Raw genomic sequence first — 14,249 nt, 5'->3', positions numbered from 1 at the left:
TCTCTGTCCGGCACACAGTTTTAATTTGTCAGGAAATTTCATATCATCGCACACTCCGCTGCAGAGTGAAAATCTCATTCCGGATTTTACCTGTTTGTGTATCGTATTGTCTGAAGCAGTGATTGGGGATCAGCCCAGCATTAGCGTAAACGATCGTGGAAAACTACCCGAAAATCTCACCAGTTGTCAATGACTTGAGCGGATCTTATCTAGGTTTGGCTCACGACCCCGGCTCACCATCTAGCGAGTCGTATGTCGAGTTACACGAGAGGGTCGGGTAAAGTAATAATTTATCACCACATAACTAGGCTTTCTAACGCGATATTAAACATCTGATTAGCACGATACGGTCTAAAAGAGAACTGCAACCCGTCTACAGCCTCTAGAAGTGTGTAGCAGCAATTGTGAAATAATTTAAAGCCATATTGACCGTTAATCGATAGCAGCCACAATATTTGTTGAGTTACTTAAATTATTTAATGAAGCAGTATGGCTCAAATGGCTCTGAGCACTATGGGACTCAACTGCTGAGGTCATTAGTCCCCTAGAACTTAGAACTAGTTAAACCTAACTAACCTAAGGACATCACAAACATCCATGCCCGAGGCAGGATTCGAACCTGCGACCGTAGCGGTCTTGCGGTTCCAGACTGCAGCGCCTTTAACCGCACGGCCACTTCGGCCGGCAATGAAGCAGTATGTTCGAGGTAAAAAATTCATGCTGCAGTTGCAATACAGAAACATTTAACGAAAGTACACATAAATACTACAGTCGTTCTTCAGAGTCTTGGCATGTGCTGTGGTCATCGTGCGCACAAAGAGAAGCGCAACCTAGTATGAGGGAATATTCAGTTAGATCGCTGGTCTGCTGTTCACGTAATTTTTTTAAAGTGATCACTGACTTTCTTAATGTGAAAAGGCCTTACTCGTTGTAGCCGAAACTAAACGAAATTACGGATTTCAAGAACTGTTATTTCTCCAACGACTTTAAATTCAGTACTATTAAAACAGAAAATATTTTACTATTAAGAAAACATAAGAAAATCTTTGTTCCAGTAGCTGTATCTTCGTTATTATTTAAAATAATTTTTATACTGTCATTTCTAACACCAAATTGTAACATATTTCGTCAACGAACATCAGCGTTGCGGCAATAAGATGTGCTGAAGACATTGCAGGTGATCGATAACACCAGTGTCGACATATCGAAGGGTAAATCGAAGAAAACTTTGTTTTGACCGGCATTTTGTTTCTACTACACAATATTGTTGATTTTCAAGAACCTTTAAGAAGATCCAAGGAGCCAGAATGATGGAGGTAACTGAACACACCAGAAGAAGACAGCCGTTACAATCAACAAAGTGAGTGATTATTTAGGTATTTTTACGTGAACAGCAGATCAACCAACTAAGTGAATATTCTCTCGCAATTAGGGTATTATCTTCTTTCTACGCAGCGTGACCACAACACATGCCAAGATTGTAAACGGCACCTTTAATGTCTAAGTGACCTTTTGTTAAATGTTTTTTGTACTGGAACCTGAAGATGAAGTTTCTACTTCGAAATATTTTGCTTTATTAAATCATTTGGGTAAGTCAACAAATTTTGTCAATGGCAGCAGTAAGTGAAAAAACTTTTCATGGAACTGTAAAATACGCCTGTTATCCTTCTACTTATGACTTCAGATCACAGAAAAAGTTCATCGTTCCGTATTTTGTCCGTTTTGATCCGAACATAGAAAGAAATGGTGTAAAGAGATGCGAGGTGTGTAAGTAGGCTGTTTAGGTTTTTATGCTGGTAACACTACGTAGCGCTCTGTATGAAAATCACTGACTGTGCTGTGTGCAGTCTGTGGCTGGTTTGCATTGTTGGAATTTTTGCTATTGTAGTTTTGGGCAGTTGGATGTGAACAGCGCGTAGTGTTGGGCAGCTGGAGGTGAGCTGTCAGCAGCGGTGGATGTGGGAAGAGAGATAGCAGAGTTTTGAGAGCGGATGATCTGGACGTGTGTCCATCAGAGACAGTAAATTTGTAAGACTGGATGCCATGAACTGCTATATATATTATGACTTTCGAACACTATTGAGGTAAATACATTGTTTGTTCTCTATCAAAATCTTTCATTTGCTAAGTATGCCTATCAGTAGTTAGTGCCTTCAGTAGTTTGAATCTTTTATTTAGCTGGCAGTATCGGCGCTCGCTGTATTGCAGTAATTCGAGTAACGAAGATTTATGTGACGTAAGTGATTCATGAAAGGTATAGGTTATTGTTAGTCAGGGCCATTCTTTTATGGGGATTATTGAAAGTCAGACTGCGTTGCGCTAAAAATATTGTGTGTCAGTTTAGTGTTGATCAGAATAAGTAAAGAGAGAAATGTCTGCGTACGTTCAGTTTTGCTCAGCTGTTTGAAAATCAAATAACGTAAGAGGTTTTATCAGCACAGTCATTAATAATTTTCCAAAGGGGACATTTCATGTGGATGAGAAGAGGGAGTTTTACCTGAGTGATGAGTATGACGGAGATGATGGGCAGCAGGGCACTGATCAGAGCAGCGTTTCTCCAGTCGGTGACCGTGCCCAGTAGGTACTCCACGAAGAACCCCACAGACACGCACAGTTCTGAAAAAAAAAAAGAAAGCGGCAGAGGCTGAAGTGCCAGCTGTCACAGTCGCGTTTTGTCTACAGTAGACAGTGACGTCCTTGCGCGAGGAAAAACCTATCTCCTCTCTCTCTCTCTCTCTCTCTCTCTCTCTCTCTCTCTCTGTGTGTGTGTGTGTGTGTGTGTGTGTGTGTGTGTGTGTGTGTGTGTGTGTGTTCAAGGACGATTGCCACAGCAGCTGACTTCATCCGACGAGCGCCCTCGTCGGCTTGTTGTTTGTGCTGACCTGTGATTTACGCCGTCCCGACGGCCACTGTGCTGGCAAAACTTCTGGTACGGTACGCCGTTTGTCTAGTCATCTTATGTTTGCCATATCGAAACGAATATTGAGCATCCTCGACGAATTGCAAAATCAGCTTGGGTTTGGGAAAGCACTTGGGAGTTCACTGGGCACAACTTTATCTCTGTGGTGCATATGTCCAATACAGTGGACGGCTGTTAATGGTCGCTTCTTTGGCGTTTTCAATCATTCCTGAGGCTGCAAATGCACGCAGTCCTCTCCAATGATACCCATTATTTTACAGGATTAACCACATACAATACGTGAGGTGCTGTGCCTTGCGTGAGTTTGCACCCTTAGGGCTGATTGGAAACGCCAAAGAAGCGACCATGAACAGCTGTGCACTTCAGTGGAAATGTGCACCACGGGGTTATGAACCTATACTGTGCAGGAAGTTTCAGAAAATGTCACATATACCTACAGGAGGCAAGATTGTCAAAACTGGAAAAAAAATTTCCTGTAATGGTATGTCTGGAAATCAATACCTCTTTGGATATGAGCCAGTCTATCCCTGCAAGAGGTAGACACGTTAGAGTCTATAGTGTCCAAAGTTTAGACAGTGCTGCATATAGTTACCATGCATCCTGACATTAGAAGTGAATTGTGCATTCTCTCAAATAAACCTGGCCCCATCCAGATTGCGCTAAATGCATTGGTCACACGTTTCTGTAACGTCTGCACATTGTCGGTGGGTTGGGCCTACACCAGCGTCATTGTATGTCCCAGTAGCGAGAATACAACGGATTCTGGTCCAGTAGATGGGGAGACTATGCTATGCGGACCACCTCGATCAATCTATCGCCTGTGAAATGTTGTGGTCAGGTACTGTCGCGTGATTCGAAGAAAATTATGTGGTGCCCTATCGTGCATAAAGCACAGTAGTTGTTTTTCTGCAGCAGTAATAGCGCTGGTAAGTCACCGCACAGAAATAGCTTATACACAGCACCGTCAGTTTGTTTGGTGAAGTGAATTGCCGTATGTGTCTGTCACCGGTTGTTCCTCCCCGTTCACTGATACCAAACCGATTCTGATGCCTCATCTCCATGATTGCTCGAGGGTTTGCATCCATCCCTATTGTGGTTATTTACTATGCCCTCTCTTGTAAATCTTGCCTCATCCGTAAATAAAATGCAGGCTGTGAATTGCGGGTCTTCAAGGCTCGTATCAATAGGTTTTGGTTTCCGGGAATATACTAAGCGGATAGAATTACACTGATAGTGTTACGAGCGCTACAGTGCGAGCTGCATACATCGCAGGACACTGAAGCAGTGTAGGTATGTTCATTAATCGCCGGGCTCGCAGAATACACTGAAAAATAACAGCTCCACTTTTTCTCACCAGGTGAAAATATGGCGCTGTAAGCAGTCAAAATGTGGTGTGGGTGCAGTAAAAGCGAAGGGACGATTAAACACATGATAACGATGGTTCTGGCACGTTTACTTGGTATTAGTCACAAGTTACAGCACGTGTTCAGTATGATCTCACGACTCATCAACTTGCCGCATCCATAAGACGGAACAGCTGCTCGCAGCATACCTGGTATAATCAGAGTGATATGTCTTCGTACGCTACCCTGCAGATCAGGAAGAGACCGAATACAGCGCTGATACGCCCCATCTTTTAGATTTCCCCACAACTATAAATCACATGGACTGAGATCGGGGTATCTGGAAATCCACACACCTTGCAGTTGTCTCTAGAGGTGATGCAGTCGTTACCGAAGATTACTCAAAACAAATCGTTCACCTGGCGATCGACATATGGTACAGCCCCATCAGCCGGCCGGAGTGGCCGTGCGGTTCTAGGGGCTACAGTCTGGAACCGAGCGACCGCTACGGTCGCAGGTTCGAATCCTGCCTCAGGCGTGGATGTGTGTGATGTCCTTAGCTTAGTTAGGTTTAATTAGTTCTAAGTTCTAGGCGACTGATGACCTCAGAAGTTAAGTCGCATTGTGCTCAGAGCCATTTGAACCATTTTGAACAGCCCCATCTCGCATCAAAATAGTGTGTGGATTCAGTTGTGTTCTTGCAAAGCTGAAATCACCTGTTGCACAAGGAGGTCCTTACAACGTGCAAGTGTCACTGTAAATCTTCTCCAAGAAAAAAGAGCCGAGAATGAAGGAGCTTGAGAAACCACACTATGCAATAACTATGCTGAGAGCAATGAATGTACCTGTACGACATGTTGCGGAGTAGAACCCCATGTGAGACAGTTCTGTGCATTCACGATAGCTTCCAAAGCAAAATGCGCCTCGTCCGCCCAGAGAAAATTCCAGGTTCCCTGGTCACATGCCATCCATTTCCATGTGTGTCGAAAAACTAACAAGGGAACCTCCCCATCGTACCACCCTCAGATTTAGTTATAATTTGGCACAGTGGATAGGCCTTGTAAAACTGAACACAGATCAATCGAGAAAACAGGAAGAAGTTGTGTGGAACTACGAAAAAATAAGCAAAATATACAAACTGAGTAGTCCATGAGCAACATAGGCAATACCAAGGAGTAAATGATCATAAGTGTGCCGTGGTCTTGTGGTTAGCGTGAGCAGCTGCTGAGCGAAAGGTCCTTGGTTCAAGCCTTCCCTCGAGCGAAAAGCTTAATTACCATTTTTGCAAAGTTATGATCTGTCCATTCGTTCATTGACGTCTCTGTTCACTGTAACAAGTTTAGTGTCTGTGTTTTTCGACCGCACCGCAAAACCGTGTGATTAGTAGACGAAAGGACGTGCCTCTCCCATGGGAACCTAAAACATTTGATCGGAAGGTCATAGGTCAACCGATTCCTCCACAGGAAAACACGTCTGATATATTCTATACGACACTGGTGACGGCATGAGCGTCACATGACAGGTATATGTTGTCGACCCACCTAACTTGCACACTTGGCGAATGGTTAAAAAGATTCTTCTGCCTTGTCCGATTTAGGTTTTCTTGTGGATGTGATAATCACTTCCAAAAAAAGTGATGAAAACATAAGAGTGTGTCACATAAACTACAACAAATGAATGCAACAGTTTCACAGTCGCACAGTTTTCTCTGTGCTCTGTCAAAACATATGTTTTTAACGTTTTCAAATTTTTCCGTGTGTAGACCGTCAAATCCTGCATATGTCCAAGCAAATCTGAACATGTCCTGGAATTTTGGAGAGCGACGTTGATTATGTGTGAGTGCCTGAACTTTGGTAATTGTCTGAAAGTAAAAAATTAAAATTTTCACTAGAGGGAAGACTTGAACCAAGGACCTCCCGTTCCACAGCTGCTCACGCTAACCACGGGACCACGGCTCTACTTAGCGTACAACCTCCTTGATGTTGCCTATGTTGCCCATGGACTACTCAGTTTGTATATTTTGCTTATTTTTTCATAGTTCCACACAACTTCTTCCTGTTTTCTCGATTGATCTGTGTTCAGTTTGTCAAGGCCTATCCACTGTGCCAACTTATAACTAAATCTAAGGGGGGTGCGATGGGGAGGTTCCCTTGTAAGCAGAAAATCACGGCGTTGTAGCCCATCTTGGGGCTTCATTTGAGGCACGTTCTGAATCTTGTACGGATACCAGTCTGAAATACGCGGCAAAATGTTTTGAACTGTTGACCAGGAAAAGGAGAATTTCCGTGACACAACTCGAACACTGGCTGCAGAGTTTGAGGTATGTACTATACAGATATGTACTATTCAGTCGGCTATAGCTACAGCAAATTCTTGAACAACTGCCAGGAAAATGGGCCGTATCTCTCTCCCTGCTGCACCATCTACTTATTCACCTGTTTCTTCAAATTTCATGATCACATACTTTAGCTTGTTTACTGACTTTGGGGCCTCTTTTCAGCTTTCTCTGTCGGTGATTTTCCCGCAATGCAGCGCTGTAATTGCTGCACTTCAGATAAAACAACGTTACCAACAATACACAGTCTTTCGTCTAACGACCGTTGCGTTTCGTTCTAATGGCGCAGTAGAAACTCAGCTTTCAGTTTTGACCAATTCTATCGCCTGTAGAAATATGTGACACTTTAAAAAAAACTCTGTATACATACAATGGGGGAAGTGGAAAGTGTTACATACAATCTGCACCGTAACCGAAGGCTACCTAACAGGCACTCCAGTATTTCTACAGTTGTGACTTCATACTTGATTTTTGGAACATGAGCAGGAATAGTAGGAACATCAATAAGAATACATATGCTGATATGTTGATCAAAATTTCATCTTTTTAAGGGCTTATTTTCAAACAACACTTGCTGTTCGTTAGAGATGCACTGAAAAGCAACGGTATATAGCTTGCTACGACACGAGAGTCAGCAGTGGCGTAACATTGCACAGACACGGGCTTTGTAACGCTGCTCTACAAATTCTGTTCGTCGTATTTTCCACTGCGCAGTGGTATTACAGAATTTAATTTAATCTTTTTCTCAGTGTCGACCAAAGAAAGCTGTCGGTTTCATACTAGCTTGTAGGAAGTTTCAAGACAGCTACTTAGCTGACTGAGGAGGGTAGACAGAGTTTACAACTTTGAAAATCGTTTGATATTCTGAATTTAAGTCAATGTAAATAAAGTTAAGTCACAGTGTCGAGAGCAGCTTTCAAAAACGTACAGAGAGACACTAACGGAGACAGCAAGAAGTCAGCACAGGAAATGGAATAAAATACAACGATAATTACTTAAAAGGAACAGGCGTTGTTGATGCGCTGCTATGAGGGCCACTGGGGAACTACAGTTCAGTCGGGCGCACTATGGAATCCAGAGAGAAAATCCGATGAAGTTTTGCACAGATGTGTTGGGCAGTATCTCTAGTAGTAGCACTTGTGACTAGATTCCACTTCTATACTGGTGATACTGACAGTGAATAATTTCGCGATAGATCAGAGAGAGAGAGAGAGAGAGAGAGAGAGAGAGAGAGAGAGAGAGAGAGTAATCGCACGAAGGAACCATGGATGCAACCAGGCTTTGGGCGGAGGGGGGTGTTGGGGGGCTAGGTGTCACTTCTTACCGCATGGTGATACGGATGTAGGTTTGCAGCTTCTGCCACGCTGTGTCACAACTCATGCACGACGTAGTTGCCCTCACCGTGGCAAAAAAGTGGCGTTTAATCAAGGGCGACATTACGAGCCTTTGTCCACGGTAATGGATAGTAAAAAACTGTATCGTGGCCCAAGATAAAACGCGCCAAGAGCTGCCATCTCCACCGGCGTCTTCGTAGTGGAACATGTTACTGCAACGTTGAAGTCGGTGTAAGTGGGCTCAGGTGCCTGTGCTCTGGAGATTTATTACCACGGAGTCATCACTCTTCAGCAAGTTCCCAACCTCAAGAAGTATACTGCGCTAACAGCTGGTAACAGCAAGTTTCACCTGCCGGGATACACAATGCAATTTCTTTGGTCCACAGAGATTCATCATCGTGCCTTGATGCCAACAGGCACGAGCAGCGTCATTTTACGTATCTCTTCATCTCCTCGCAGAAATAAACTTCCAGCTGATTTTAACGGTGGTCTTCATTTTGTGAGAATAAGTGAAACCTAGCGTAATGATCGTATAAGAAATCAGGTTCGGGACTACTATTTTCCAGTACGTAAGGAATCTGGCTATTACTGTCTCTTTTCTCTCAGATTTTTTCTGAGGGAGTACTTTGCAAATGACGTTTCACATATTGCAAAATATAATTAATGGCAAACAGCTCGCCAGCGTGACAGTAGTAAAGAACGCATGCAGATTTTGTGCCATTATGTATGGACTTTTAATTACTTGGACCCTTTCTCTTTGTCTACAAAATCTAGCCAAAGCACATGTGCGCGTTTCAGCGCGTGGTGCTACGGTCGCAGGTTCGAATCCTGCCTCTGGCATGGATGAGTGTGATGTCTTTAGTTTGGTTGGGTTTAAGGAGTTCTAAGTCTAGGGTACTGATGACCTCAGATGTTAAGTCCCATAGTGCCACTTAGTGCGTGGTGAGGTTGGCTAATGTCGATGTGTTCCCTTAGTATGGGTTATGGCAACGTGAAGATTACTTCCACCTCACCGTGTTTAAACTGTTCAAGGAAGCCTTAGAGATTCTCTTAAAAGAATGTGTAATAATCACGACACTCCGATCAGTTTGGGCAGGGCATGGATACGGTGCTTTCTGTAATTGCATCGCAGAGGAGCCGCGACAATTTTGCTGCCACCGCAGACACATTGAAAAACAATTAGCGTTCTCTAACTGCCGATGGGGTTGGGAAGGGGAACTGCATCTGCCGCCGACCAGAAACTGTGGTGTTGACTCACTTTCGCAATGCAACCTCAATGGACCACATATAGGACACTATTGGTATCGCGTCGTCAGTCTCTGGGCTTAGTCTGAGGATGACCGGAAGATAGATGGCTAAGAGGGTAGTATAAGAATTATAAATACTCGGCATTTTCGGCGGGAGAGCGACCAATGAATTAAATGTAATGAAAGCTTCTGATATGAAGTTTTATTGCCTTGATCGCTTTTATGAGAACTGTATTAGTATTTTAGACAGGACTAAACTGCCTCCTTTAGATACATAGAGCACAGTTAATGAAATCATGCTGTGCAGTTTACCGTAGTTCGTGTTTTAGTATTTGGGGCAGACAACGTTTGAATAGAAAGAAAAGACGTAAACAGGTGAGTGCAAGTGTCAACGAGTGATTTTGGTAAACTAAGCAGTATTTTTAAAACAATAGCGAGTGGAATCTTACAAAACCGGGACCAACTCAAGAAACGGCAGGAATGGTCGTGCGGTCAAGCCATCAAACAGCGTATCACCTAGAGTAACAGGACGACGACGAAGACGACGACGGCGACGGCGACAACGACAACAGAGAGACAGGCAACAGAAATGGCTCAGCTGAACAACAAGTCCAACGAGTAAGCCAAGATAAAAAAACTAATGTGTAACGAATCCTATGACCACAACGATGTGAAGTGACAAACTGATTTTTGACCAGCAGACAAAGGAGAGATGAATGTGTGGAGAGGTAGGAAAACAAATAAATGAGTCAAGGAACAAACCACAGTTAAAGGTGAAATTGTCGCTGTAACGAAAGTCAAATGTGGGTGGTTGATGGTCCAAGGAAGTACTCGGCTAGAGGACAACAAATAAGAATGTGGTAGATGACATTGGAAAAGACACAGTAACAATGGTTCAAATGGCTCTAAGCACTATGAGACTTAACATCTGAGGTCATCAGTCGCCTAGACTTAGAACTACTTAAAGCTAACTAACCTAAGGAAATCACACATCCATGCCCGAGGCAGGATTTGAACCTGCGACCGTAGCAGCAGCGCGGTTCCGGACTGAAGTGCCTAGAACTGCTCGGCCACAGCGGCGGGCCTACAGGAACAATATGGCTGCATATTACTGGAAAATGTGATGTTTGTAAATTGAGTAGGCATTTTTCGAGCAGTGGCAGTCAGATACCGGATGTCGATGATGATTAAATTGTCTGTAGATACTCAAAGGAATTTGATGCCCGTTTCAATATTTAGCTATTTGATTGCCCTGTAAGTGACTACATCATATATTTTCTTTAAGAATTGAATGGACACATGAGTGTATTTAATGGGAAAGAGAAACAGCAGCCACCTTTTTTTCGAAGTTGCAGGATGTCCTATAGTAGGTGACGTTTATAAGGAGAGACATCAGCCGTAGTTTACTTGGATGACTTTTCTCACAAGGTAGCCCACATCTCTAGCTCATATGAATTGCTGGGATTGTCCAGGAACTATGCTTTTACTATTATTATCGTTGCTGTTGATCTTAGCTTCAGTTCGAAGACGGATTTGATGCAGCTATCCTGTGAAAATTTCTTCAGCTCTTCGTAACCACTGGAATGTGCAATCCTTTGAGCTTCGCTAATGTGTTCAAGTCTTATTGTTCTCACTCTTCGATTTTTACACCCACACCACATCGCGCGATTATTCTCTGCAAACCATTCATTTTGCTTCTCTTAAAGACGTCCCTTCGCTGAATTGATAAAACTTGGTAGTGGCGCTGTAATTGTCAAATTCGGAGGAAATCCTTAACTACTCCGAAGTATAGAGTACACAAATTTCAAGGGCTGTCTTTTATTAATTTTTGTGACTTCTGATCACAGCACTGTCAACACTAAATTCGATGTGTTGCGCAACATATCCTTTACTATTAGAATTCTGAAATTATTCTCAGATTAAATCTTTAATTAGTTCTGGTTCACGGCTTATTCTTTTTAATACAATGATTAACACATTTTAGCAAACAAATGGTTAGAGTCACCGCCTGTCCGATCACCTACTGTGGTCCCCACTCCCAGACACTTTTATAAAGCAATAATTAAAACATTTTCACAAATTATTTGCGGAGCTATAACCATCCCGACTTTATACTCTGGCCGCCAGTACTAGACTCTGTACCTCAATATTTTCCATGATAGTTAACTGCCAAGAGTCACCACCAATAGACTATTCACTGTGTTCCTCGCTACCAGACTGAGCTACCCGCTAAGAAATCAGAGTTCCTACCGACGCAGGAGAGCTTCTGCTCAAGCGCTTTAGTCGGAGGCAGTAGTCACTAACTGCTGCCACCTAGAATAACTTCGATAGTACGATAGTAGCTGAAAAGTTTGTGGGACAAATGTTGCTTGGGACAACGGGGGCCATAATATGACGGTGTTTTGTTGCTGGGTGGGGTCGCGTCAGAGATATCAAGGTCAACTTAGTTTTTTTAAATGGGATGCATTGGCAATCACCCATTCTTATGCCAGTTCACAAGAACAGGATCAAGCAAGATCAGATCAACTACATTGCAACTCATAATATTAATTCTATACTTAAAGCTGGAAAACTAAAGAATTTGACAGATGAATTAGATAAACAGAAAATTGTAGTCGCAGGACTCCAGGAAATGAGAAATACTAAAGAAGAACCATTGAATCACAAGGCTACAGAATTTACAATGGATACCTGCAATAAGTGTTATAAAAGTTTGTCCTCAATTTGGAACTGGGTTTACAGCCAATGTGAAAATAATAGATTCGATTATCGATATTCAAGCTATCTCCCCTAGAATTGCAACTTTGAGTTTAAAAGCATCCAACAAAATTTATACCATCATTAATGCCCATGCCCATACTAATGAAAAGATTTTTCCAACGAAGACTAGGAAAGAAGTGGAAAAGTTTTGGGATCTCCTAGACCAAACAATAAACCAAGAAAATATTAACAATGTTAAGATCCTGTTAGGGGACTTCAATGCCCAACTGGGAAGAGAAAAGAAATACTGGGATATCATTGGGAAATGGACTCCACATAAACAAACAAATATGAATGGCCAAAGACTTGTTGAACTCTGTAAGGAACACAAACTGATCTCAAAGTCCTCGTGCTTCAATAGGAGGCCAAACAAACTTGAAACTTGGAAGCATCCTGATTGGAGAAAAGGAGAATGGCAGCAGGATCATGTATTTATGGACAAATCTTCCACAGAGAAATCCACAATGTTAAAGTATTAAGAGGGGTAGATACGGATTCAAATCATTACACTGTCAAAATCAAAATTAAGTTCACACCACTAAAAAAGAAACCAAAATGCGATAAACGAAAGAGAAACTTCGATCCTCACCAATTAATTAGAAATGATAAATATAGAGAAGTCACACAAAACATAAAAGGGGCAGATAATTTAGAGGAACTGGTTCAAATTCTCAGGCAACAAGCAGAAAATTTAGTCCCATTGGACCCACGTAAAAACATGTCTGGTGGAACTCAGAATTTGATAAAATTCATGAAGAAAGACATCATGCATAGTTGAAATTTCAAACACGCAAAACAGAAGAAAATGCAACCAACCTCAAAAATATGAGGAAAAAGTTCGCACAAATTATCAGGCAAACCAAGATGTAATCACAGAAAGATCTAATCGACTCAATAGAATAAAATTACCATAAAACCAATTCCAGAGATTTTTACAAAATGTTTGGAAGACAATTACAAAAATTTGCCCTCCTACGTTAATGCTGAAAAGGGAGGATGGAAAAATGGCACATAATGATAAGGAAAATACTGAAATCAAGATAAAAGCATTTGGTAAACTTTTGAATTGTTAAAAACCCCAGGAACTTTTAGCAATTGATACAGACACACCAATCAAGACTCCACCTGACCTCATAAATCCTCCAACAATCCAAGAGGTGGAAACGGCACTCAGAGAGATGAAAAAATATGAGGCATGCGGAGAAGACCAAGTTTTTGCAGAAATGTGGAAATATGATAGTGATACAGTTCGAAAATCCTGACACATAGCCCTAACAAAAATCTGGATAACAGAAAAGTTTCCCAAACATTGGACTACATCCACAATCCACCCACTCCACAAAAAGATTTTCTCCAGAATCCTATACAAAAGGATCCAAGAGCAACTAGAGGAAGAATTAGTTGAATACCGAGGAGACTTCAGTCCGTGGAGAAGCTGTGCAAAACAGATCATCATTTTAAAATTAGCCACAGCATATTACAAGAAACGAAATAAACCTCTTGTAATAACCTTCGTGGACTTTAAAAAAACATGTGACTGTATCCCTAGACATTCAAAGCTAAAAATCTCAAGAAATTTCGGGCTCCATGCAAAATTAATCAAATTGATAGAACTCACCTTAAACAACACTGTCAAGTTCAGGGTGGAACTCTCTGAGCCATTCATCGTAAAAACAGATTTAAAACAAGACCCCTGCTATCTCACTACAGGAAATAGCACAGAAATCAGCATCTTGGAATAGCCTTTGAAAAAACAGTCATCATGTTAATTGACCCACCACTCATAAGCAAAATTGCCACAGCAAACCAAGAAATGAAAATTTTAGATAAATTTAAATATCTGGGAGAAATCAGAATGAGATTTTCACTCTGCAGCGGAGTATGCGCTGATATGAAACTGCCTGGCAGATTAAAACTGTGTGCCGGACCGAGACTGCAGAGTGAAAATCTCATCCTGGAAACATCCCCCAGGCTGTGGCAAAGCCATGTCTCGGCAATATCCTTTCTTTCAGGAATACTAGTTCTGCAAGGTTCGCAGGAGAGCTTCTGTAAAGTTTGGAAGGTAGGAGACGAGGTACTGGCAGAAGAAAGCTGTGAGGACGGGGTGTGAGTCGTGCTTGGGTAGCTCAGCTGGTAGAGCACTTGCTCGCGAAAGGCAAAGGTCCCGAGTTCGAGTCTCTGTCCGGCACACAGTAATCTGCCAGGAAGTTTTCATCTGGGAGAAATCATAACACATAACATCAATGAAAAGCCAACATTGCATAACAGAATAAACAAACTGATTAGAGCACAGTATATCAGCAAGAACAC

At 42.2% G+C, this 14,249-nt stretch overlaps 1 protein-coding gene across 1 annotated transcript in view; it reads right to left on the bottom strand.

Moving 5' to 3' along the window:
- The window catches only part of LOC124775891 (facilitated trehalose transporter Tret1-like), a 349,558-nt gene that overhangs the window by 76,226 nt on the left and 259,083 nt on the right, over nt 1–14,249 (bottom strand). The window contains exon 5 of the mRNA XM_047250726.1: nt 2,498–2,616. Coding sequence (XP_047106682.1) covers nt 2,498–2,616 — 119 coding nt within the window. The remainder of the gene's footprint in view (nt 1–2,497; nt 2,617–14,249) is intronic.

Source organism: Schistocerca piceifrons, chromosome 2 (assembly GCF_021461385.2).
Source record: "Schistocerca piceifrons isolate TAMUIC-IGC-003096 chromosome 2, iqSchPice1.1, whole genome shotgun sequence".
Lineage (NCBI taxonomy): Eukaryota > Metazoa > Arthropoda > Insecta > Orthoptera > Acrididae > Schistocerca > Schistocerca piceifrons.
Note: the sequence above shows the minus strand (reverse complement) of the source record. Positions and strands in the feature narration are given on the sequence as shown.